Below are 27,781 nucleotides of genomic sequence, written 5' to 3' on the forward strand. Positions count from 1 at the left end.
TTTGACAAATTACCATGATTTTTGGATAACTAGATCGACCTCTGAACTTGAAGGTACCGAATTGAACGATGTTGTGCTATTTAGCAGTCATTCTATAGCTGGGTTGATTTTCTGCTGACAAAATAATTTGATCTTTGTTTAATTGTCGGCTCCCCTAGCAATGGGACGCTCCGCTCACAGGCCGTATGTGGCTCTGTGACTGATTATATACGGACAGGGTGACAGTAAGGTCATGACCAAATTCTGCTAAATGCAATTCATAAATCTGTCAGATTTATAAAAAATCTGCCAAATTCGTTTGCACACATTTGCGTGTCAAAATTTCAACATGAAATTTCACGAAAAGTAGATAGAAAAATAAACTACATACTAACCCTATGTGTGAAAATCAGAATTCGTCAAAGTTCGACATGTATTTGTAGTTGTACATGGTAGAAGTGTGGTCTTTATTTACGGAGGTAGTCTAGTAAATTGGCCACATTTATGTGGCTAGGCATGTAGGGTGGCGCCCTGCACTGTAAATCGCTCGAATTTGTGCATCATAATTATTGGCAAAAACAGTTTCAAATAAGGTTTTACTTCTACACTCACCAAGTTGGCGGACCCTTAATTCACCAAATTATTGTAATTTTAAGACTCATAACAGTAATTTACGGCGTTAAATCCAGTCCCAAATTCAAAGACCAAACGTGTCGACATTCACAGGCGAAATATTAAACATGGCCGGCCGACCGAATGAAAAATCGGCCGGTACCTGGCGGGAACAGTGCACATATTACCAAGAGGTTGATGTGTACCAGGGAAACACGTGGAATTGAGAAATTCAAATCTTTCAGCGCGGCGCGCGCAGCGGTGGTAGCCTTGATTAAAGCTTAAAGGTTCGCTGCAGCCCCATGCTGATTGCCCTTCACGTACTAAGTCAACATTGATCATTCCAAACCGACTTGACGAAGACAACATATGCAAAACTATGCAGATTTACCAAAAACATTTTTTATCATTTAAATTTTCAGAGCGCGAAAGGTGGCCATGAGGTGTTTTTCAAAACTTGGTCCTGTTTCTTTCCAGCTTTTGCTTCAGGGGCTTGGTTAATGATTTTAACTGGTCTCTAAAGAGAATCAGATTACAGTATCGGCCCACAGTTATGTAGCCAATGGATATTTTTTTTAACTTTAAGCATTAAATGGCCTTGCAATTTTCGAAGCTCAGGCCATAAACCGAGGAAGGGGGATCCAACTGATCCATGACATGACAAGGTTTATCACGCTAAAAATAAATATGATGAAAAAAGAACATGTTATCTGTACACTTTTATTTGAAATTCCTAACAGCCACCAAGATTCTCGTCACTTTACAATCCAAATAGTTTTAATTGAGCCGTCATGAAGAGGAAAACGACATCCAACATTACTATTATTGAAGATGTACTTTTGTACATGTCATCTTTGTCGCTAATTTAAATCTATTAGGACTGAACGGGGTTTAAATAACGGAAACATTGAGTCCGATAGGAACGACCATTTTTTCAACACCGATGCTGTCGACTGCTATATTTTGTGAACGCAAAATCATGGAATGTATCATGGAAGGTGTGGATCACGTGGGTTGCTATGTCATATGAAACTTTCAGACAATGAACGATGTGATTTTAATTCAAGTCCACCGTAATTTCGAACTTAAACATTGGGCCTAAAAATCTTACAGAGCAAACGTTTCAAGGTTTTCCCATTGGATTCTACACTTTGTTCGATGTCATCAGAGCATTATTTGAAACCAATCCGAAGGTTGCAAAATAGCTAAATATCAGGCATTCTATTGCGAGGTTGATTCAAACTATGGAATTGTCTGCATACCCCCCCCCCCCCCCCCCCAGTTTTCCTCCTTTTTTGGATTAACAACAATATGATTTCGCGCCTCTTTTAAATTTTTTGTTGCTTGTTCGGGGGGTGGAACGCAAAACCTTAGCCGGAACTACTGAAATCGACATTCGCCGGCAGCTGCGTTAAAGAGAGGTGAACGTTTGGAATTTGAATCTCGGGAAGATAAATGAAAAGAAGCTTCAAATGACAATGAACAGAATGTAAGTTCCCAAATGGAAAGCGACTCTACATTCCTGGCAAGTTTTATTTGGCATTCACTGTACTCAACAGAAGTCATTGGCGCTGTGCAGACAGCTAGGTAGGGGCTACACCAATCGTTGACACAGCTCACGAGACAACCAGGCCATCATAATAGCAAATTGAACTTGGTGCTGGTAGGTACAAAACTATGCGTTTTAAAATCCAGATATCTATTTGTAAAAATGTATTTAAAGTAGCTACTTCATCACGTTTGTTTTGCCTACGGATTTAAAATTCCCCAAACTGAAATTGTTATCAGGAAGGGCGGAACAAAAATTATATGTTCACTCTTAAATCGAATTAAAATCATGTCCTGCATGAGGACATGATGTTGATACATGTAGCACAAAACTGTACAAGCTATAGATGACCCCCATGCAATTCATAAAAACGTAACTTTTCTCCCAGATTCCCAGCATGGCCAGAGTCTGGCCCCTACTGTTGTACCTTCAGTTGGCTGCAGTTTCGTGGGGTGGTGTAGCGTTATCTGCGGGACTTACTAATGTCTTGGATGACGCAGGGCGTCCATGGCAACATGTAGGTATGCAAAGTCCACATAGGAAACTTTAAGCTGCTGTATCCAAAACTCTGTACAAGACAGACTTTCCCATTCATAAATTGCAAAATATCTTTCTGGTAATCTGTTGCGGGGTAATCATCCAAGTGAATATACATGTATTTTTGTCATGAACTCTGAAAATAATGGATGCTTGTTGTTATCAGGTCGCACCTCACTATTCCATTTATTTTCCTTGATATGTGAAAGAGTGGTTTATTTCTTGACAGAAATGCCTGGAGCTGCCAGCATGGATGAGATTATAGCAAGAATCAAGAAATCAGCAGACCAGATTATGAAAACCAAACTACAGAGAACAAAAGAGATTTACAAACTGGATGACACTCAAGCCCATCACAGGTCAAAAAGAGCCATTCCTGATCAGCTCTCTAAGGCATATGAACGTAAGTAGGGAAAATACTTGGGAAAAATTTCCATATACCAAGTTCACTCAACACCCTGTGTACAAACCCTATGAGATTGGACTGAAAAATTCTAAGTGTTTTCTAAGAAAATGCTTGTATTTTCTCACTGCTCAAATTGACTTTGATGACATGAAATTGCTATCTGGGGGCTTGTTAGTCAATACAGAGGAAAATTAGTGAACTTCGTATATGGAAATCTTTTCGTTATGTTGATCTGTTGGGTTCCCAAAACAAATGTCAATGGCTCCTCGGTAATGGGTCCATTTTAATATACACTGTACATGTACATGTATTTTAAAACTGAATAATTTTCCATAATATAAAATAATGGTAGACAAGAACAATTGAGCAATACAACATGCATCTGAAATCTTTTGGAAAAGATCACCATATCCAACCAATGGGTTCAGTGACATTTCTTATTGAAAATAATTATTAGTCTACAGAATGATAACTGTTTTTTTTTTTATTGAATGGAGCAATAGAAAGTCAGTCAGCCTTAGATGATACTTTTCCATCAACACCCAGCAATATTTTAAACACAGACCCACAATTATGCTCCTCTAGGAACTTAAAGAACATTCCAAGATCCATGTGATAGTCTCTCCCACTGCTTACAGCAAACTCTTTTTCCTCAAACCCACTGAACCTTCTGAGGTCAGAGGTTGAAGTTGACTGGCCCTTTCCATCACAAAGGGGGACATCCTCCCGATGCTTGCAAGAAATCTTCTTCCAGTTCATCCGTCGCAGACGGTTCCAAAACTCCTCAGCAAAACTTTTCTCCCCCTCAATGCAGATAATTCCTGGCTTTCCAGGAAGACAAAACCCTGTTACTGGCAGCTCTGTTCCCCAGTCTAAAATGTCCCTTCTTTTAAACTTGCTGTAGATATGATGACTATGAATCCAAAGTCTTGTAAATGTATCATCCTCTTTTGTTTTCTTGGACATATTTTTGTTAGACACACTTTTATCTTTTGATGGGGAGGGTGGTTCCACATATTTGTAAGTGTTCTCTCTGATCCATTGGATTGCTTCACCTATGCAGAGTTCCCCTCGGTCTAGACTTAAAATGTGCTCAGCAACATCATCATTCAGTCTCTTTTGCTGTTGACGGGAAAACAGTGGTGTTTCAGATCGAACCAAAACCTCAGGGACATCCTGGGGGTACCTCTCAGGAAGAAGGCAGATCACTTGCAAGTCACACTGAAAATATAATTATAAAAATACATCAATTTAATTTTACCAATCACCATGCTATTCATGTTATTTATTGATTTACCTCACATTAGTCACAATTTAATAAATTCTTAAATTTACCTGGGGTTCTTCGATTTTAATCTTGATGGTGAAGGTAATTTGACGAAATTCCGCCAATAATCCTTCAACTTCAAGTTCATGATCATCGTCATGGTCGTCGCATTCCACGATATTGCGAGCTTCGGAAATCACACTCAGATCATCCATACAAAACTCTTCATTCGGAAACATACTCTGAAGCATCTCAACCTCTGAAAGCTGAAGCTCAATAAGTTCTCTTTTCTCCATTTTTAACGCTGCAGAACCGTTTTCTTATGTTAGGCCTATCCATTTGACTGTACGCCAACTCAACAAATGAAATTGAACCATGGGCGCCGCCATCTTCTTTTACGTTGTACTCGTTCATCTATTAAATTGTTTTACTCTCTATGTTCGATACTTCAAGAATAAAATTGATCAAATTTTTCATTTATAGAATTATTAGTGACCCACTGAATTTATGATGATTTAGATAATATTTATCTTTTGATTTATTTTTCGTTTATTAATTATTTAAAAAAAGATACGGTAACTGCGGCGCGGCGCAGCGCCACCAATAGTTCATGAAAAGTATTTTGCGCACCGCTCAAAACAAATCCTGAGGCTGATATAGGTGATAGTACAGTACAGTGATTCTGTTGTGCCCATTCTTGAAAATCACGCATTCTCGAGAATGGGCATGCACATTCTTGAGAATGTGCAACTGGATCCTTGCTCAATCTTGGCAAAAAATAACTCTTCCAGATTGAGCGCACATTCTTGAGAATGCGCGACAAGATAACGGTCTTGTCGATGCCGAGCACCGGCTGCGCTTGGCAAGTCTAGCTAAATCCTCGTTCACTGATTCTCAATAATTATACTGTTGCAACGCAAGGCGCTGAAAAGTAGAGTGGATATGATAAGTAAAGGCGTATTGATATGGGGGGGGGGGTGGACCGGGAAATATAAGAGACATAATAATACTAGTGCAAAGAATTCTGATTTTTGGGATAAAAGCGGGGGGGGGGGGGGGACGTAAGAATGAAGAATGTGAAGAATGAGAATGAATACTGCGACATCCCATAGTGCTAATGCTATTTCCCATTTAAATTGCCACCAATTTATTGTTCACATCCCACCATAACGTCGCAGAGCTGGATTCTATCTAGTCAAAAGAGTAATTTGGCAGCTTCTGGACATCGGGTTTTTTTCGTGGCACGCCTATGATACAAGCAGGGACTTGTAACTTGTCTAGCCTAAACAAAGCACTTCCCAGACTAGTTCCCAGTCCTCCGTTATTACAAAACTTCCCATAGTGGACAGAAAAAAGCAATAATAACAGGTTTAATTTGATTCAAATTATCGTAGTTATACGAGTACAGAAGCATAGCACATTTTCTTTCCTTTTTATATGAATTGTTTCCCTTTTAACCGCTATAAAATTCATTTAACATAATTATGTCGTGCAATGTTTGTTAAGATTGGGCAAAATTCATAAATTGTGCACGTGATATTCCCACCCAATCTTAAGAATGAGCGCTCATTCTTAAGAACGCGTGCTCGTTCTTAAGAATGGGCGCTCATTCTTAAGAATGCGCGCCCATTCTCGAGAATGTGCATGCCCATTCTCGAGAATGCGTGATTTTCAAGAATGGGCACAACAATACCGATGATGATGATGTGCCTAAACTCGCAAGTAAATAGGTTCTGTTGTTCGTTGCTCTACATGGTTGAGTGGATTTAGTTTCTAGAATTTCTTTATTTGATTTTCAGGATTTGAAGATGAACTGTAAATGTGTTAAAGGGAATATACAACATTTGCAAACATCGAAAAATAAAACTACCATACCAAGTTTTTAAGAACGAAGTGGCTATCGTTACGGCACTCGTTGTTTAGCGCCCTCTACGATATTTTTTTGGTACGCACGCAGGTATATAATTATTTGTTTCCACACGTTTTATCGAGCAGTGCGCCAGCTCAGCCGATAGAGGGTAGGATTTTGCACCGCGAGGTTGCGGGTTCGGATCTCAGTTTTGCACTCGAATTTTTTTCCTTTTCTAACCTGAGGCTTTGGAGGATTTTTTTTAAAAGGGAAATAAAGTCCGAATTTCATAAAGTTCAAATTCACTTTTTTCCTTCTAATTTTATATTTTCTTGTCATGTTTTTTTATAAAAGTTGCCAGGTTGCAGTCTGCCGTAACGATAGAAAATGGGAAATGCATTACGGCTGCCGTAACAATAGCCACTGCGTTTTAAGAAATACCTTACTACAAATCATGACAAATAGGATGTTGGTAAATGACACTGACAGTCTAAAGCATCCTGTAAAATTATGGCACCTGGCATGCCTGATGTGAAGTCATTTTCAAGAAAATGGTATTTTTGTATACATTTCCAACGGTGGTCGGCCGACCACCGTTGGAAAAACCTAACTATATTTCAACTACTGCTCCAAATTTACCTTTTTCAGTCCAAATTTTGTTTGGTATTGGTTACATGTTCATGAACGGGTGCAGGCCAGCTAGACTGGTTCCCTTACCTTACAATTTTCTGGCAACTATAAATTGATCCATTTCATATTTAGTGGAGTCAGGGAACCAGACTACTTGAACAATTGTGTTTTTATTGGTTTTTCCAGCATTTTCGAACATAAAAATTCAAACATGTCAGTGTAACAATATTTGATATATTATACTAACCCCTCAAATACTCCATTTCTGAAAATTACAGCAAAATCCAATGATGTACATTCCCTTTAAGTCTAAACTGGTCTACACCGTGCACGCCAAGCAACTTGATGAGATATCCAATTGGACACACTGTCAATTATCAACATAGAAGTAGAAGAAGTAAACCAAGACCAGCAAAAATTGGTCTTGAGACCGGTCTCGAGACCTACATCACTGCTGGAGACAAAACTACGTTGGAAAAGTGAGATCTTAAGAGACCCTAAAAAACCGGCCTCCACAAACATGACACTCGGGGCTCCTTTGATCGGTAGTGATTATCAAAATGCACGCACGCCTCATCTTTTGTGTTCGGTATGCATGCAAATGGTTTCTGATATTGTTCACCGAATTAGTAGCTTTGCATTTGGTAAATTTAACATCTCATTCTGTGAATTGATTTGCCATTTGATATATTTTATTACAGCTTTCTACGAATTGCTAAGGAGTCAAGCTCTATCTGATGCCAGCGTACCAGGATGTACTGTTGTTGAGTCCTTTTCTTTGTACAACAATCAATACATTGTTGCAACCAATATCAGCTCAAAAGAACAAACAGTTCTGTACAGATATGATGTAAGTTTTATTGATCCAAAACTATTTTAGAATTCCATTTCAAAATAGGAGGCACAATTACGGGCTGACTTGCCCAAATTGTAATCATTATCATCTTTGTAAAGTGTGATCTGATGATGCTATTTCAGTTTCATGTAAGCTCTTGTCACTTAAATGCCTAACCATAATTTACTGCTACCCCAACATGTAGTGCTCAAATTTTCTTACAACAGGCATGGAAACACAAGTATCATGTAAACTATCATGTTTTCAAATTTGAATATTCAGAATGGAACGTCAACTGTCCTGCAAGTTTTGGAGACTGCTGATGTTAAAGATTTGGCAGTATTTCAAGTGGAGGAGCAAACCATCTTGATCATCATGGAAAGCAACTCTGGTAAAAAAACCAAATTTTCAAACTTTCCTTTTTTATACAAGGGTACATGATATCTTCTGTTTAGTTTTATATTGTGTAGATTATACACAGTAAATAGATTGTAAGCAAGCAGCAATAACTACAAAGTTGCACTACAACCAGATATTTTGTCCTCTTTTTATAGAAACTGTCGGCCTTCCAACAGGCACTGTCGTGTATGAGTTTGATAACACAACCCAGAGCTTTCAGTATGTTCAAAGAATTCTAACTGACAATCCAAGGAGAGTGGAAGTCTTCTCACATGATGGTGTCCACTATGTGATCTTCACTGGTGCTTCTGTGGAAAGTTTTGGTGTTGGAATTCAACGCAGGGTGTCTTCTATACATAGATGGAAAGGTATGTGTTTTCAGGGGAGAGTTGGTCATTCTTAAAGTAAATTACCTTTTTTATTTGAGACATCTATCTTCACACATATTTATCTCCGATATATTGATGAAGAAAATGACAGTCTCATGTTTGTTTTGAATCTGCAGGAGGCCATTTGGATAAGATTTCGACATTGATTACTGGTGATGCAGTTGATGTACACCCATTCAATATTCACAACCAAGTATTTCTGGGGTTGGCCAATCGTACCGATTCTCACATCCTGATCTTCAGCCCACATCTTGAGGCCTTCAGTAGATATCAGGTATTGATTGATTAGTTGATTAATGTTGGTGATTGGTTGTAATGACATACGGACTATTATGTGTTTGTTTGCAAGTTGTTGTAGTGAATAATGTCCTCCCAACCCCAGCCCAGATGGCTGGCCTGACATGTTACTGTACTTCTTCCCCTACTTTCAGTCGTAAAGAAGACATTCAAACTGTTCATTTTTCTGTTCTTATCCAATTCATTGTGTAATAGGATATTGATATCACACATGCCATTAGCTGGGAGTATTTCAACCTTGGCGATGGGCCAGACCAGGACCATTTCTTGGCTGTCGCAAGTGATAAAGGTTAGTAGCTTCCACACAAAAAGCTTTTCTATCATGTTGGTAGATTAAGTTTAATTTAAAGAGTGACATACAGTAGTCTTTCCCACTTAGGAGGAAACCTCTCCAATTCCTGTGGAGAAGCTGGAGTAGTTTATGAAATGTTTGAAATCCCCATTCACATAGAAACCAAGTTTATCACCAGTAAAATATGAGAAAAGAACAACTGTCTTAAGGTCACATCGCAGTTTTAAAAACATTTTGATGCTAATAAAACTAACTAACAGAGAACACAAACTAATGCAATGTTTCATGAACTTTATACCTTACCAGGTGGGCCGAGTCAGTCAGTCATCTACAAATATCATCGCAATGAGTTCGTTCCCTTCCAAAGTATTTCAACCACTGGAGCCAGGCTGTGGCATGCCGTCAAGAATGCAGACGGGACCTTGAGAGTTCTTGCACTGTCTAGTGATGATGGCATAACGTTGTATGAGTACAGTGGCTGGCGATTTGAGCTGTCTACTGTACTGATTGCCCAACCTGGAGACCTGCAGGCTAAGAGTATGACATCATTCATCCAGAATAGTCAGGTGGTTCTTGTCATTGCGGATAATTCAACATTGAATGACAATGTTTATGAATTGACATTTCATGCAAACTATGCTGTGCAGCAGTTACATAGAGAGGCGTCATTATCATGTATTCGTTTGAGAGCTAAGATTGCAAGGTAAGTTAAGTCATTACTGGCTTCAGTGGTGTGTTTTGAGACAGAGAGCCAGTATCTGTATTTTTATTAGAATTCATTTGACATTCATGTTTGGATGCCCTTTTTGTTCCCTTCATGTACATTTTGTTGTGACCAAACATTCACTGGACATTAAATGTGTTTTTTTGTGTGAAACGAAATTGACGAATGCATGAGCATAACAGCCTAATATGCCTCTTTATTAGTTACTGCAAGTGAAGTCTGTTCCTTTTCTTCCAACACAGTTTAGAGAGCAGACTGAACGCTACACAGACGGCTGCAGATAAATTAGTTTATATCAACTCTTCAGAAGTTCAGATTATCACGGGCAACAAGACATTCCAAGGGAACATCTCCATGGATGCTGTTGTTGCAAACGAAAGTAAGAACTGTCAGATGAAAGATTCATTATGATGTGAGCAAATCATAATCTTTTCAAAAGTCAAATTAAAAATCATTTTGATTTTTGCTTGCAAAGAAAGGGAATGCACCTTGAGAAGGTAAGAATAAATTAGCATTTAGCCCCCCCCCCCAAAAAAGGATTTTAATAAGAAATGTGTTTTTTCCCCCACAGCTCATGCTGCAAATGGTATGATTCTTGACGCCAAAGAAAAGGTTGAATTCTCGGAAGTGAAGTCAAACCAGACACAGAGTTTCTCAGACCTGATCAGCATAGAAACACAGTTGAATGGAGCCATGAACAAAACAGGTCCTCAGCAAACAGTCACAGGTATGTAATCCATTACAACATGTGTGAAAGACCTGCAAACACAAAGGAGGCCATTTTATGAATCTCAAAAGACTCATGCAATGAAATGAAGGGAGAGGCTTTCAAAGTGTTTCCTATAAATATTGCAGCAGCGTAATGTCCATTATCAAGTATCTCATTAATGTTAAACTCCTGTATTGGAATTGTGTAGAACAAAGCTTTCTCAATGCAATGTATTAACTTATTTCAGGTAATTTGAAGTTTTGGACTTGTTTCATTCAGGTCAGAAAACCTTCAGCAAATTGACGACTCCAGTTATGGATGCCAACACTGTCAACGTAGGAAGTGATGTCATCAACGGAAATGTGAACTTGACAGAGTTAGTCACAAACACATGGCATAAGGACAAAACTCAGGTGAGTAATAATGAGGTTATAGTACCAGTGAAGGGACTTGCTTACTGTAGATGACTGAAGGTGACTGGGGTTTATTAACAGTAGCCAAGCCACATTCATAACATCATTAGCAAAACTGTTTGAAAATGACCAAAATCAATCATTTTTGTGCGGATTTCAGAATCAACATACGGTAAACAAAGTGAGATTTATACTTCGAAGAGTAAAGTGCGATACGGGCTTGTTTGGATTCCTGTGCATTAATTATGTTCTAGACATCAAAACGAAGGGTGGGAACTGGTGTAAAAGTGTTTTCCTCTGCATCACCATTAACATTTTAGAATAATTTCACAACAGGTGTTTTCATTGATTGGAATGTTTTAATTTTCACTAGTGAGAGGACTTTGTGCCTGGAAGCCATTACTAATTTGCCATCCAAGCATTGCGTGCACTGTCATATCATGGTAAATGGCTGTGCCTTTGCTTCCTCTTCAGGTTATTGACATCGGGTTTAGTGTCTCTGGAAATGTGACAGTGCAAGGAGATCTGACAGTATCAGAATTGCTGGATGGCATTAATACATCCACCATCGTTACATTGTCAGGCAATCACACTATAGAGGGCAGCAAAACATTTGATGCCTCAGTCCAAGTTGAAGGTGAGTGTATGAATGTATAATCTTTCTAATCATTGATAAATGTTCTACCTTGTTAATGTTCAGCAGGTTTAAAATACATGAGTATAACTCATCTGTCTCAAATACAGACAAGGCTCTTGAAGAGCGAAAGGCCCAATAGATGTCTCTGAAGACCCTCAGCTTGTCGGGAAGAAAACACCGGATGTTGAGGCATTCAAAAGCAGAGAGATATTGGAAATTATAAGGATTGATAATATGTTTGCCTTGAATGAAACTTTGCTTTACTTTTAGGAAACCTTGATGTATCACAAAACATTGATGGAGTCAATGTGACTGACAGCACCCTTCTTCTTACATACGGGAACCAGACTATTCAGAATCATTTGAATGTTAGTGGAGTTGTGACCTTCATCAACGATGTGGAAGTGGATGGACTAGTGGATGGGTGTGATTTGTCAACTATCAACCAAGACGCTGTGTTGACATCAGGTGACTTTAATGTCACAGGTATGTACTGTCCAAGTTATTCCTGTATTCTACTTTATTCATTTACAAGATATAACTTGACAGGGTGCCACATTGTAGTTATCAATACACTAAATCTGATATTTTTGCTGTAATAGGAAACAAAACTTTCACCGGTAACCTGACTCCAGAGTTGGGCATTACCATGGGTACAGGACGAACCATAGATGGTGTCAGTATCCTGCAACTTGATCAAACAGTGTTGAAGACAACAGGGAACCAGCAACTAACAGGTATATAAACATCTCTAGTGGAGCTGAAATGAAGGTTAAATTTTACACAAAACTTTGCATTTACTCACTTATGAACATCATAGGCATGCTTGAGTGTAATCCAAATTTCAGCTCCTGCTAACCAGCGTAGATGTCTGAGTTGGAAACAAACGTGAATCTACATGTGTTTGTTCATTTCTGCAAGGGCCCCATCCATATCTCAAAAGCATTGACCAAATTGTCGTTGTCACGCAAACATTTCTTTTGCAAAAATACATACCTGTGAGGAATTTCAAAATTCACCCCATTTTTTGTCTCTTCCATTTGCAGGAGATTACAATTTCACCCAGACTGTGGACATTTATGGCAATCTTAGCGTGGATGGACTTGTGGATGGCTTGACTATTCCTGATGACATCTTGTTGGAAAATTCACCAACGCAGGCAGTTTTAGCTGAGAATTGGACACTTCATGACATCACTGTAGAAAACATGACTGTGGAAACAAGCATCGATGGTATCACGAGAACAGGTACATACCACCCTTATCAAGGCATTGAGAGGTCAATACATGAGTGCAAGCTTTCCATTTGTCAGTTCCAGTTGTAGAGTCGACAGTAATTTGCTGCTTTTCCCTAGATGGTAGATCGTTCTCATGATGATAGCTTGAAGTACGGTAAACACAGTGAGGGGACATGATTTCAAAAAATAATTGTAAGAAATTGTAGACTTTCAGTTTGATACATCATCATTTTTTTTTATTTGACAGCTGGTGGCTTTGGTTTGGATGTGATGCTAGTTAATGGTGGAGGGCAGACATTAGAGGGCGCTATATCATTTGCAGGGGGCATGCGACTGAATTGGACGTCTCAGGTCACTGGGCTAGTAGATGGTGTGGACATTCCATCAATGGCGGCTGATGCTGTGTATAAGAGTGGCAATCAACAAATTACAGGTAACGTTTACCACACTCTAGTGCAACTCTGCGCCTAGACTTGTGTGCCTCTGTCTGCATGTCAACCACTCTGTAACTAATCTGACCTTTTATGTTTTCTCATGATAGGAAAGAAGACGTTTGCCTCCGATTTGAATTTCCAGCAAGATCTACTGGTTGACGAATTGATTAATGGCATCAACATCACTGAATACGAGTCCAGTGCATTGAAACTCTTCGATGATGATGACACAATTGTTTTTAATGGGGATGTTGTACTCAATGCTTCAGAAACAAAGGTAATGTTGCTGCTGATTTCAATTTAATTTTTAAGAAACTTCATTAGTGATAAATGCTGACAGTTAGTTAACGTCTCTCAAGTGTTTTTTGCATACTTAAGGTAAAACTGAAAGGGTGCATTGAAATATTTCAATTAATCATAGAAAATTGATTGGATTTGAACATGATGAGATCTCTGAAAACCAGTTTCCTAGTTGTGGCTGTATTGATTCCAGCTTGGTTAAATATACTTTGTTCAACAATTTGTTTTAGCTCATGTATTTTCTACTGTTTTTTTGGCTTGCAACCATTGCAGGGTACTTGTCTTGAATAATTTGTTAATTTTTCTTCATATTTTCATGTTTATTCAACCAGATGGCTGGCCCACTGATAACTGCTGGCAATCATTCATTTGCCTACCAGAGAAGTCTTCAAGATCTTGTCATTCAAGGCCGGCAGGACATAATCTATGGCTTGAAGACCTTCCCTCAGGTTTCATCAAATCAAGATGTAGAAGCAACACTAGTCAATGGCATTAACATCACGTATTACTACAGCGATTCTATTCGCGTCATTCCTGGCGTGGTTCTTGTTATTGATGATAATGTTACATTCTGGGATGATGTTACGATGAATGGTAACTTGACCATTCAATCGCAAATTATTGATGGTAAGTTTGTCTGTTTCATCATTTTTTCAAAACATTTTTCTTTGACAGTATCTCTTTGGCTCAGTTTTGTGTTTGTTATGTTGGTGGACAAGTTCTACGTAAAACCTTGCAACTCAAAACATAATTGGAACCATTGTAATCCTATTTTAATCTATACCGAAACAAGATTGAGACCTCTTCAGATGGAAAACCTGATAGAATCAGGCTAACCTAAATAAAAACTGTTCAATATTTTGCCACCCACATTAATACTAATTGACATATTTCTCTGCAAAATCCAAGCCCAATTTCAGTTTTGCACAGTCAGACACAATCTTATCGTTCAAACAATTAATGATGATTTTTTGTTCCATATTTGATTCTTTAGATGTATACATTCCTGATATTGTCACCATCACCAATAATTCTAAAGTGGCTTTAAGGACGACATTTACCAGCGATGTGACGGCACAGAATCTGTCTGTAAACAATCTGACGTTATCTGGTCTGTTGAATGGATATGATGTACAAACAGTTGACGGTGACACCCTCAAGACAAACCAAGCAGGTAAGCAGTCATTAGAAGAATGGAATCTAGCAATAAGTTCCCCTTGGTGGTAACTAGCTTACGAGTTGAGGAGGAACATTTCAGTGCCATTGCTACCCATGCTGTGGTACATCGATGGTGCAGAGAAGACTTATACCACCAAAGGTTATTTTCATAACCACACTTCTCACACAGGAGAGATTAAATCCACGGTGTATCCACAAATTGACATTTTTGATGCCAATAACCAACAAGTCAATCAAACTTTATTTACATTCCATTTCCATTCTTTGTCTGATCCAGGAACACAGACAGTTACTGGCAGCAAGACTTTCCTGAATGGAATGTTTATGAGTGGTGACCTGGTTGTGATGGGTAACACAGTTGGAGTTGACCTGTCAGCTGTCGCTACTGATGCTGTGTACATCAATCATGCACACACTGTCATTACAGCAGGAAAAACATTTGGATTCGCAGATATCACACACCTTAATGCTACAGGTGAGTTTAGAATAATGATATCACTGTTTAAAATTTAAAAAAAAAGAAATTATAAAAAAAGTCCAACAGATTGATCAATGCATTTCATGTGGACTCAGAAAAGCATTTGGATTCCCAAACTTACCAAGGGGAAATGTAATCACGATGTCAATTTGGCCTGATTATTACAAGGTATTGTGAAAATTCTGTTATGTAGTTTGGTGAGTTTACTTTGTTGTGACATCTATTTTGCCTGGAAAGTGTTAATAACATCAAGGTTTGACATTGAATGAAAAGAAGGTTGTTTTTTTTCGAGGGGGGGGGGTGGTTTTGGGGAAAAATCTACTGATTTAGAAATCTTTCTCTCCATTTTTCAGATCACATAGATGGAGTCCACCTACCATCATTCAGCAAGAACGTCGTCATTCAGATGATTGAACAGACAATAGAGGGCGTTGTTACTTTCAATCAAGACGTTGACTTTGATGATGACATCACTGTTGCGCAAACCATCAATGGCCACAATGTGACGACCTGGTTGCTTGAAGTGCTGAACGTCTTGAACAGTTCCTATAATGGTAAGAGGAGATGATTAAATCCTTCTTGAAGCAAGAGAAAGCAAGACCAGTTATTAAGGTATAGGGGAGTCAGGTTGGCATAGCGGTACTTTCCTTGCCTTCCACCGCTGTGACCCGGGTTCGAATCCCGCCTGGGTCAATATGTGGATTGGGTTTTCAGTCCCTACCTGATTCCGTGGGTTTTCCCCAGAATATTCTTCTGGAGTTTCTTCCACCTCTAAAAACTGTAATTTCTTCACATTGTCTCTTTGCTGGGCTCCATGGGAGACCAGTGGATTCCACTGAATGGGCTACCAAGTTAAAATAAGAAATAAATAAATAAAAATAAATAAAGTTATAGGATTTTTAGGGTTTGGGTGGAGAGGGTTTATTGACTCAGAAATTTGTTTTAGCGTTTACAATTTTCAAATACTTCCTAATCGTAAGCACTTCGAAGGATATGCAATGTTGAAATTGTATCAAGCTTATTTGCTCTGTGTTGTACTTCAGTTGAGCTTGAGTTTTCTGATGTCGTATCTGGAGATAACGTGACTGTTGATGGATTGATCGATGGACACAAGATGACTGACTTTGTTCTCAACGTGGCTGAGGTAAGTCAGATATCACGAAGAATCATCACAAATTGCCTTTCTCATTTGTGGGAACATGCATGTCACATTCAATTTCCAACACCAGGTAAATCTTTAAAGATTCTGTTACATTACAGGATCGATTCTGCACAAAAACCAAGTTGAGCACAACATTGATCTGTTTCGTTGAGAGTTTTGAACAGAATTTTCAATCATTATTTGGCATGCTTTCAACCAATCAGGAAACAGGATACATGAATTAACAGCTGGTACCTTGGCTGCGTGTAACCATGCTACAATTTCTTGTTTATATATTTGTTTGTATTCCAGTTCCAAGCAATCAGTGCTGCCAAGCGCTTCATCGGATCATTGACAGTCAACGAAACTGTGGAGGCTCTGTTGATCAATGGTGTCTCTATTGATGAACTGAATGCACTCGCTGTACGACACAATGAAACAGAGAACATCTATGGAAATAAGACGTTTGCTAGTAAGTTATTCTTGTGAGTTGTAGCCTACTTCAGTGAACGACCCTTCCATTTCCCAAGCAGTGCAGAGAATCATGCAGGATGGAAAGTACTCTCACAGAAAGCCTTCACAATTCCTTCATATACACATAGTTTCCACAATAGTAGTATCCAATTCTCAAAGTTTGTTTATATTTGTGTTATATAAAAGGATCAACAACACATTTTGGGACTGTGCTGCATCAGTAATTATTGCACTGAGTCTAAACAACATTTAACCTAATGCATCATTCAATCCATTGTATGATGACAATTTCCAGCTTTATATTAGTGTTATCCTAACACTTTGTGTCCTGAATTTGTATTTCAGGTGGAATTTCTCTTCAGCAGAACATGACAGTCACAACCTTAGTAGATACAGTCGATGTTCCAGCCTTACAAGTAAACGCCTTAGCAACCATGAGTGAGAACAAGACAAGGCAGTTTGTCCTTGGCAACGGTACCCTAGGCAACATCATCGTTCTTGGTGTAAGTGCTTTCTTCCCTTATAATTTACGCATGTATCCATTAAATAAAATGTGTGTTTTCTCCAAAGATTTTGTATTTTGTTTTCTCCTCCCCCAAACTTTTGAAACTATTCTTGATTAATATGAAAAATGTAGAGTATTTTCTGGTAGTACCATTTATCCAGAGTAGTTCCAGCAACCTGACTCCTAGTCTTAATCTTTGTTGAGTAACTTGCACCCTTGTCATTAATGCTTGTCTAAATAATCTCTGACAGAACCTGACACACAATGGTACAGTGGATGGTGTGAATCCAGAGCAGCTAGAGAAGACATACATGAGCCTGACCATCCCACAGACCGTCACAGGTTTCAAGACACTTCAAGACACTCTAACCATAGCTACTCCGGCAACATTAGATGCAACAACTATCTATCTAGATGGGGAACTGAATGACGTTGACTTGGAGGATTTTGCTGATGCTCACTGGGTGGGAGGTAGTGGTGATCAGGTGTCTGGGGTCAAAACATTCACACAGAATGCTACACTAAGTAAGTACCTTAAACTCCTGCAAGTCTTTTGATGTCAGCAGTATGTATTGACCTTTATTGATAGACCTCATAATGACAAAGAATAAGAGTATCATCAGAACGTCCACTGTAAACAAAGTGTTATACATAGAAAAGCACCAGATTTACAAACGAATTAGTAGATTGGTCCTAATTACTTGCCCCACTTTAACGCAGCATTGTTAACCTCTGTTTATTGGTTCATCACATATTATAGACTCAGAACTTAATCTTCCCCCTTTTTCTTTTATTTCAATTGCAACAGGGAGCTCTCTGACCATCGATGGCACAATTAATGGTTTGGACATTGATGGCAATGCAATGGTCACCGACCAAAGCAACACAGTAACGGGTATTAAGACCTTCACCGGTAGCCCACTGACTGTCAATGGAGCAATCAACATGACAGACTGGATGGAAGTGGATGGGGTGGATTTATCTGAATATAAGAAGAATGCAGCGACGATCACAAATGATCACAACATAACGTTACCTACAGGCATAGCTGGAATTACCATACAAACAAATCTCAAGTGAGTAATTAGTTCTTTGCGGTCATGGATTTGATTTAAATTTGACGCAAACTTGAAAGTCAGCCAATAACAAGGTAATGGTAAAGCCTAAATTTCATTTGGGTTTAGAAATTTGCATGATGTCTAAGCATCATGTATTCACAAAACTAGATTCAAAAATTTCAAAAGTAGAAACAAAATAGACTTGAAGAATCAGACTATTTAGTCATTCCATGTGAAAGATTCCTGTGACTTGTCATAGAAATGACAAATACTTAAGAGAAGTGTCTGGTTTTTTTCCAGGGTGGAAGGAACAGTAGACGGCATTAATGTCTCAGCAGATCACTTGTTGCTGATAAACGGAACTCAAGAGATCAGTGGAGTTAAGACTTTCACTCAAGATGTCAGCGTATCTCCAAATATCCTCATCAATGCTTTGCTGAATGGCGTGGATTTACCAGATCTGTTCCACAATACTGTAAGCCTTTATTTTGTCACAGTGTTAATTAAAATTTTAAGTTACATTGGTTCGTGCTCCCAGTTATCATAAATTGCACCTCTAGTCAAACCAAGTAACTCCTCATTTTGACACATTTTCACAGTTCCACAACCCCAAAGAGATACACTCTTACAAAGGATGTTGGGGGGGGGGGGGGTGTTCATGTTGCCTTCCAGGCCTAGAAGTGTTGGTTGATTGCATTGGTTTTCCCTGAGAAAATGATCCATTTAATGATTTTTTAAAACTTTTTCCATCTGACAGCTTTTGATCAGTCCCAATCAGACAATCCGTGGCAATTACACCTTCAACACTGAGCTGATATTGAGTAACGTCACAACATTGCCTGATGTACTCGTTGATGGTCTACGTATTCCTGAGTTGTATCGTCTCTGCTACACCTACCCAACATTTGAGGAGTTTAATAGAAGTCTTCAGATGAGATGTGATATGCTGAATAAGATGCACCAAGCACAGAAAAGTAAGTCAAGCTTCTTAATGACGTTTTCCTCAGATTCAGCATTAAATGATCATTTTCTTTCAAAAGGATCACACAGAGTGTTGGTCAAAAAATTGCCAATATTTTCCTCTTCCTTGCCTGATTCAGTGGTTTTCCTAGAAAATTATCTGGGATTTTCCTGCAACCTCTAAAATAGAACATTTGTTTACTGTCTCAATTGTAGGTTCTGTCAAGTATATGTGAGCTACAGTGCCATGACTGCGTTCATAATTAATAATAATACATTCTCATTATTTGACTCCTACCATTAGATGCTGCAATCATACTCATATATCTGAACACAAGCCAAGTTATTGATACAGTGGGGTATTATTCCTGGCATGCATTCTACTTCAACGACACTCAGTGGCTCATCAAAGCACAGACGACAACATATCCAACAACTGAATGTATTGGTTCAGATATCTACCAATGGAATCAAACCACTGAAGAGCATGAGTATTATCAGGTATGTATGCACTGTCCTGTGGTCGTGTATGCATTGAGTGTCATGCATGTTTACGTGACCATGATTTAATTTGGGCCCGGGGGTTTAAAGAATGATTTCAAAAGTTTTGAACTTTATATATTTCTGTGATTCTGCTGTTTCTCAGTCAGCTGAACATATCTACTGTTCCAACAGATGTCTTTTCACTTTTTTTTCCAGTGAATCATTAGGATGTGGTTAGCAATTATACAATTTAGTTGAGTGCATTGTTTTCTTGCCTTTTCATTAGTTTATTAAAATTTTGAAGGATTCTACTTGGATCCAAATATCAGGCACCTATAACTTTTAGATTTGCTAGACTTGCAATGCACACAGACAAAATAGCTGCATTGATATTTTTGCTCTTGACTCTGTCATGTTTCTGTCTTGTCCTTTCTCAGACACTGTTTCCCAAATCAGCTGTCGATGTGGACTCATTCATAATTGACGATCGATTGTTCCTGGTCCTTGCCAGCAAGGATAATGACACTGGACAATGCGACAACTTCTCACGATTGAATGAAGGTGATGATGTGGATGGAATAGTTACACTCAATCGTAGTAAGTACCATCCTCTGTGCTCTAATCTGCCATATTTGTTTTGCGACTGTATGTAGAAATGTCAGCCTTGATTTACATGAACAGAACATTAGGCTGGTTCTTGACTCTACTTCAAAAGAAGGGGTAGGGAACAAGTCTAGAAGTGACCGCTTTATCTCCCTGGTTCGTTGGATTAGTATTACACGTGATGAGGAACTGTCAAGGAAGTGTTGATGACTGTAGTACTTGGCATTTTCACATGAGAGGGTACTTGTCAATAAAATCAATCTCAGGATTTTTCTTATTGATGTTTTCTTGTCTAGCCACAATCTCCAGTGATCTCTATGGCTACAGCACCACCAAAGTCTTAGTCTGGCTCCCTGACTCCGAGGCATTCTTTCTCTACCAAGCTCTACCCTGTGTCTCACCCTCCGATGTTGAAGTCTTCATTGATCCTTTAACGAATCAAACCTGCATAGCCGTAGCCAATGAGGTCCATATAGACGACAATCTGGATTTCATTACCGTCCTGCCATCCTATGTCTATTGTCTACAGAGCCTGAGTACTGGCTTCGTCCTCAACGATACGTTTATGACTGCTGGCGTACGCCGTGTAAGTTCAACTTGGCTGGATTGTTTTTCTAATTGGTGCCTGGAGAGTTGATTTGAGCCTAATTGGACTTAAATGATTCTAAAAACAACCAATTTTAGGGGAAAAAAGGCTGTGGAAATTTCTCTGAGCTTATGCCCTGCTGTGTCGTGGTGAAAATAATTGATTAGCCACCAGTTACAAACGCTTCAAGCCAAATGTCAAGTTGGCATTATTGTATGTTTTTATTAATTAAATTGACAGCAGAAAACAATTTTGTTGCCTTTACAAAGAATTTTTTTAATGTTGCTATTTCTGTTTCTCCTTTCAAAGATCAAACATTTCTTCAAGGATGGTACTCTTCACTTGGCCGTTGCTAATAACTTGAATCACATCACGCAATCCTTCCAAGCAGAATCAGCAATCCTCCAGCAAGCAAGCAACGGCTCTTTCATCCAAGTAGCGACAATGGAGGGAAACGCTGCATCTGATATTCTCCCAATCGCCATCGAAGACAACTGGTATATCATCCTTGCTAATGAACTCAAAGGAACGCTCAACAAGGCAGACTATGATGTCCCAGTATACGTCTACAAGTAAGCAATTTTAAATCTTTAGAAATGGTGTAGTATGGTAACTATGGTTATTGCCAAAGCTGCGAAAATGCAGAGAGACCAAGCAGAGGAAAATAATAAGACTAGCCGAGGTATTGTAATGATTGAACTGTGACAAACTGGGTCAATGTCTACAGTACAATCGAATATACAGCAAGGAATAGAGTTTTGTCAGTCACATGTCAGGCCATTTCAATGACATACATTGACCCTGCTATGTTGCTAATCTATTATTTTTTGTTCTGGGCAGGTATTCAGATACAAGTACATTGGAGCTAGAACAAGAACTGTCAGCATTTGGTGCTCGGGCTTTAGGTTTCTACACTACTGAAGACCAGGCCTTCATTGTTGTCGTAGATCAGACTGCAACGAGTGTGTACAAGTTCCAGGGTATTGACCTCTTTGTGAAAATACACACATTGGAAATACATGGTAGGTATCACTGCAGTTCTTAGTGTTAATTTTTCAGATGAAAAGAAAGCCTATGTAGATACATGTATGTAATGCACAAATTGGCCTGATTGGAAGTCTAGTCATAGAGGTGAAAGGCAAGGGACAATTGTGCATCTACCTGATTGTTCTGTTTTCATGAAATATTGTATTGTTTGTGAATAGGTGCAACCAGTCTACACGTGTTCCCATTGGCGGATACTGGGCGCAGTCAGGCTGCATTAGCTGTCTATGATGAGGAGGATTTATTTCTTGATGATCTGGAGGTTCATGCCGTAACTGCTCCATCGCTGATTCTTGACTTTCTCTTGATTGGTAAGTAGTCCAGTGCATAACCGCCATTGTGCATTATACCAGATACTCTTGTCTGGACTCTGACTGGTTTAAATCATTAGTCAGGGAACGGCCAGCTAGTCTAGGCTGCTTCTGGCCTATCCAAGGGTGCTGGTCCATTTCACCAAACTTCACATGGAAATGCTCATGTCAACAGGCATTGTGGGTAGGTCTCTTGGCCACACGCAGTGTGTGCCAAATCTATGCATGCCTAAGAATTGGACTTATCAGACTACAGGGAAGAATCATCAACCCATGAAATGACAGAAACCAAAGGCCTTTTCTCACTAGACCAAATCTCGGGGGTGGCCCCGGGGCGATGCAGGGGTGAAAATAAGCCACGTTTCTCACTTGAAATGTTCACCCCCCCGTCCCCCCCCCCCCCCCCCCCCCCCCCCCCCCCCCCGAGCTTGCTCATCCCGGGGTGAGTTCACCCCTGCTCGGGACCAGGGTTGAAAATCTCATCCCCGGGGCGAGACACTTTCCCCGGGGCGAAAAGGGGAGTGTGAAACGAGGAGGGGTGAATTCGCCCCGGGGTGAGCATCGGAGGGTTGAAAAAGACTCAAGTTTGATGTAATTGCAACAATTCATCTGAAAAAACTTGCGAACAATGTGCGCTTTTTGGTGGCTTTTCGACCAAAGCAAATCCAACCGTACCATTCAACAATCAACAGCTCGATCGATCGTAATCATACTGGACCACAAGTTGTAAAAAAGTCCAATAACTTCGTTGAAATATTTGACATGATAATCCACACCGGTTTTATTCCTTTCTCTTCTAATGTATTTAATAATATTGGATGAGTAATAATAACTAATAGTGAAATATATTCAGCCTCATTCCTAGCCTGCACTCGGCGGAGATCGACTTCGAACGAACATCACGCAAGATTCATGCAATACGTACGTACCTACGTATAACCTGAACAGAGTACATACAGCAACCTTGCACTGTGCCGGAAATAGGAATTCATGCTTGCGCATGGTGAGGAAATGTATCAGAGTTTCAAAGATACAATGCAATAAATAAATGGAATCTGTCAAATTTAACTAGATGCTAAAATAATATCTGGATGCTTTTACAAATGCTCCGTTCTTTGGTGGATAATCAGTTTTATGACGTCATGTTTAACGGTCTGTAGCACGCACGATGATATCGAAGCACGTGTAAAATAGGGCCAGGACTCAACATACATTCGACTCCGTGGATTAAATGAGGCAAGTTTTTTTCCGCATATTTGATGTTTTTTAATCAATTCTGCAATGAAAAGCCCAGAATTTTTCAGAAGTACGTTGCCTTACAGGCCGCCCCGAGTTTGAAAACTTGAGTGAGAAACGTCGCGCAAATCCCCGGGGCGAACTGGAGGGCGAAAATTCAAAAGTCACCCCGTGGTGTCCCTGGGGCGGCCCTGGGGCGAGTTCGCCCCGGGGATGGGTGTTGTAGTGGGAAAAGGCCTTAAGAGGCTGTACTAACTGTCCCCCCTCCCCCCACCGTTCATTTCTTCTTGGTCTCAAATCGAATTTTGTTCTTTTTTTTCCCATTGATTTTGCAGGTGAGAGACTACTCTCTATTGCCTGTGAAGTCTGACTCTGCGCATCGTACTGATTCATTGACCAAATAAGTGAGGAACTTAAGGCGGAAATGTAAGACACGAAACAGAACGATTATTTATTTGACTACTGAATAATTATTTACAGATTTAAATTATTGATTTATTAATGCAAAGTTAAATTGTTGTGATATAAACTGAGTGGTACATGGATGAGAAGAAATGATGTAAAGTTGTTAATATAAGTCACTGCAAATCTATACTGGGTCAAACCTATTAAATATTAAAATATGATATGTGTTCAAATTTCCATCACTGACAAAACCAAATGTTTGTTTTTATAGTCCCATTTGTTGTAAAATGTTTTGGAGGAATGTTTAATTCCAGGGTATGTGCAACTTGAAATAAATCTCAATTGGGACAGTGCATTCAAACTTATTTGGTTTGGTTAGTTTAATTGGATTATTTTTAGTTTCATGTTATTTCCCATCATCAAATTAACCTGTAACATCCCCACCTTTTTTTCACTCATTAAGTATCACTCCACACGGTGTACAAGGTGGGATTCGAACCAGGGCCAATGAGATCAGATTAGTGACTGCTGTGACTATGAACAAAACAATTGTCAAAATGAAGCAAGCACAGGTTTGCTTTTTGAACAATTCCCATTTTAATGGGCTTTGCAATAACAAATGTCTTTACATAAAAATAGTGACACTATTATCATGATTTTTGAAAGTTCTTGGAGTAAAATAAATATACGTATGCAAAGTGTTCTAAAGGTTTTCATTGTTCACAACTGAATGTGCCACACAGTTTTACACAAGTAATAACCTGATAAGTGATAACCTGAGGATGCCTTCAGTAAGATCCAATTGTCATTGATTCCATGATGAGATATCTAGTAAAAATGAAGAACATCTGCGGACGTCAACTGTCATCAAAGTCTCCTCTCTTCCCAGACCTGGTTTGACAAATTACAGATGATGAATTTGTTAAAGGTGTCAATCGTCATGTTGAGGTGTATGTAAGTTTCCAAGAGTAGAGAATCCCATTCAGTGGTTTCCAAAAATGTTGTGTTTTAATACTGGTTCACTTGCGACCCACAGGGTAGGTCTAAAAAAAAAGTAGTGGCATAATGATAAGAGTATCTTGCAAGTCTTACCTTAGCCGCTGCTCGATGAACTATTGTGTGACGTATTGCTAATGCATCAATATCCTTGGAGTATCCACCACCAATGACGCATGCACAGGGAATACCACGGATAAAATATGATTGATGACCCAGAAATCCCGATCATATAAACCTGCAAACAAGCATTCATACACAGTGTTTTACTTATTACTTTGCTGTTCATTGCAACCTGATATTAAACACAATAATCGTGGTTCTGAATTTCAACATGTGCCTTGAGATAACACTTGATTTGTTAAGTACTAGATTACCATCAACATTAGAATTGAATAAATATACAACTGTACAGTATATGTTTGAGGAAAACCCACAACTGACCTTGATCAGTCAACGATAACATTCCCAGGTCGTCGTTTTCATGAGGATCCACCCCAGCATCGTACAAAACAAGATCTGGCCTAAAACTATCCAGTATCCATGGTAACTGCTCCTTGACAATAGACAGGTATTGCTTGTCTTTCAGTCTGGGTTGCACACTAATGTCCAAGTCACTCTTCTCCTTTCGGAAAGGGAAGTTCTTGCCACAATGGATGGAGAAAGTAAAGACATCTGGGTCATTTTGGAAAATAAAGGCAGTCCCGTCACCCTGCAGATACAAGACAAAAATCAGGAAAGTTTTAATAATGAGACGAATTATTCCACAAATATTAAGATGAGGCCTTTGGACACAATTTTGTATCAGCAAAATAGTCAAGAAAATTGAAGAATCCATCCGCAATCTTGAAAAATCTGCCGTCTTGGGAGAAAAAATGCGCCTGCCTCCTTCATTTTTTCAAAAAGCCCAACGACAAACTGCTTACTTTTTTTACTCGGCCTCATTTTTTCTTTTTCTCTCATTTCAATCCTTAACAGAGGGGAAATGATCAAGATACTTACAAAAAAATTAAGTGTTTATATAAGATGTCTGCAATACCCAAATGACTTCAGAATCACCTGATGAACATCCAGATCAAGGATAAGAACTTTGGATGCTTTTCCGCTCAGCTGAACTTGTCTTGCTGCCACAGCCAAGTCATTGATCAGGCAAAACCCTGAGCCGAACTCTGGAAAGGCATGATGGGTACCCCCTGCAGTGCTGCATGCTAGGCCCGTGGACAGTGCTATGTCAGCAGCCAGAACAGATCCTCCTTAAACAAGACACACATGTAATAACGTTTTATACATGATTTGGTGTTCAGGGATTCCTCTTGGTTAGAGATGTGGGATGGGTACTTGGGAAAGAGATATCAAAGACAAGTATACATATTTTTGCGAAAGGGCCATGTATCTCAAAGACATGACGTGGGAACCCATATGTTTTACCTGTTTCCATACGACATCTCTTTACTAAACCCTCTGTCCACATAAACCCAGTTCTTCGCTGCTCTTTCTCACTTGTTCTCCCACTGAAAAATCTGTTGATGTACTCTGAGGTGTGGACAGACTTTGCTATCTCCATGGTAACCATTGTTGGCATGGCAACCTGGTCTGGCTTGATGATGCCATCATGCAGTAAGTAGTTGTACACTTTGGTGAATTTGCACATAGGAAAACGATGATTTGGTGGTAGTTTGCATACATAGTCACCATGGTGGGTAATCGGCAATCCCAAAGGCCTACCGGACTTCCATCTGCAAAGGACTTGACACAACCTTTGGGTCACCTGAAATAAAAACAGAGTACTGTAGTCCAATCAAACAATGAGTGCACCATACAAAAGTCAGGAAGTACTTTCTGGAAAAAAGGGAAATCTTTGCATTATTATTCAGACATTTGACCGATCTAAGGTAATGCACTAACTAGCTCAAGAAGTCGGAGCTTTGATGGGAATTTAAAGTACAAGGACGGAAAATTATGTCCGGTCAGGATCATACTACATGTACTAGTAGCCCCATAAATGTGGCCAATTTACTGGACTATACCTCCGTAAATAAAGGCCGCACTTGGAACATGTACCCGAAAATGTAGAACTTTGTCAACATACTCATCAGGAATTCACATGTGTTACATGTGAATTCCTGATGAGCATGTCAACTGGATGTTACTCAAGCTACTTTTCAGTTTTGTTAATGTTAGAATGGTTAGATAGACCATGATGAGCTCTAGTCGTCTAGAAATAATGGACCAACCGAAAGCGAATAAAAAATTCATACAAAATTAGGATAATTACCATACGCATGAATTTAGCAATCTCACAGTCAATATTTCACAAAAGTTAATGTGAATGCAGTTGATTCTGCAGTAGAGCACGCAAGTGAAGTAATCAATAAGTTTTCAGACTACCATCTTTTCTTAAGCAGACGATATCGTATAATTATGTAATAGTTCACATACGTTCCCAGAGGCCTCATTTTACTCCTGATTTCATTACGCGAGAGCATGTAGTGGAAGCGTACAGATCGACACCATTGGGACAAGGTTGGTCTTTTTTAGCAGACGATAAGTCATAACAGCGCCCTCTCTTAACAGTAGGGCAAAAATTATTGCATTTTCAAGCCACTGTAAAAATGAAAGCGTGCCCTCTCGCAGGCTGGTAAACCCGACTGTAAAAGTGTAATAGCGCCCTTCCTTAAGACCGGCAATTACGTATACAACTTTAGCCCCTCTGTAACTTTGTAACAACCTCCTCTCTCGTGCCTCAAATCGGATAAAACTTCTTTAAAATCAAATGTATTTCTTTTTACTTTGAACTTGGAAAAGAGCGGTCTTTACTGTGTTGATA

General features: G+C 39.2%; 3 protein-coding genes across 3 annotated transcripts; 1 reads left to right on the plus strand and 2 right to left on the minus strand.

The window, feature by feature from the left end:
• Positions 1–1,917: 1,917 nt before the first annotated feature.
• Positions 1,918–25,287, plus strand: LOC119727416. Its single transcript, XM_038199282.1, has 36 exons — positions 1,918–2,254; positions 2,529–2,661; positions 2,907–3,080; positions 7,531–7,679; positions 7,947–8,055; positions 8,219–8,431; positions 8,569–8,726; positions 8,945–9,038; positions 9,348–9,744; positions 10,008–10,144; positions 10,337–10,492; positions 10,754–10,887; positions 11,362–11,524; positions 11,795–12,010; positions 12,127–12,261; positions 12,571–12,771; positions 13,009–13,194; positions 13,303–13,472; positions 13,828–14,122; positions 14,490–14,669; positions 14,952–15,149; positions 15,506–15,706; positions 16,196–16,296; positions 16,606–16,765; positions 17,113–17,270; positions 17,524–17,797; positions 18,081–18,348; positions 18,631–18,805; positions 19,088–19,304; positions 19,595–19,791; positions 20,211–20,370; positions 20,673–20,962; positions 21,272–21,534; positions 21,803–21,984; positions 22,168–22,317; positions 23,889–25,287. Exons 2-36 carry the CDS (start codon positions 2,538–2,540, stop codon positions 23,921–23,923), a joined length of 6,420 nt encoding a protein of 2,139 aa, XP_038055210.1. The 5' UTR covers positions 1,918–2,254; positions 2,529–2,537; the 3' UTR covers positions 23,924–25,287.
• On the minus strand, positions 3,339–4,743 carry LOC119727418 (RWD domain-containing protein 2B-like). Its single transcript, XM_038199284.1, has 2 exons — positions 4,419–4,743; positions 3,339–4,304 (listed from the first exon to the last, which is right to left on the minus strand). The coding sequence occupies exons 1-2, from the start codon at positions 4,644–4,646 to the stop codon at positions 3,591–3,593; spliced, it is 942 nt and encodes a 313-aa protein (XP_038055212.1). The 5' UTR covers positions 4,647–4,743; the 3' UTR covers positions 3,339–3,590.
• On the minus strand, positions 23,981–27,387 carry LOC119727417 (uncharacterized protein SYNPCC7002_A1628-like). Its single transcript, XM_038199283.1, is given in 7 exon segments — positions 23,981–24,849; positions 25,051–25,151; positions 25,154–25,192; positions 25,399–25,666; positions 26,014–26,207; positions 26,383–26,722; positions 27,230–27,387. Coding segments are annotated over 7 exon segments (975 nt in total). The 5' UTR covers positions 27,239–27,387; the 3' UTR covers positions 23,981–24,825.
• Positions 27,388–27,781: the final 394 nt, after the last annotated feature.

The sequence above is a fragment of the Patiria miniata genome, unplaced genomic scaffold (assembly GCF_015706575.1).
Source record: "Patiria miniata isolate m_02_andy unplaced genomic scaffold, ASM1570657v1 HiC_scaffold_20, whole genome shotgun sequence".
NCBI lineage: Eukaryota > Metazoa > Echinodermata > Asteroidea > Valvatida > Asterinidae > Patiria > Patiria miniata.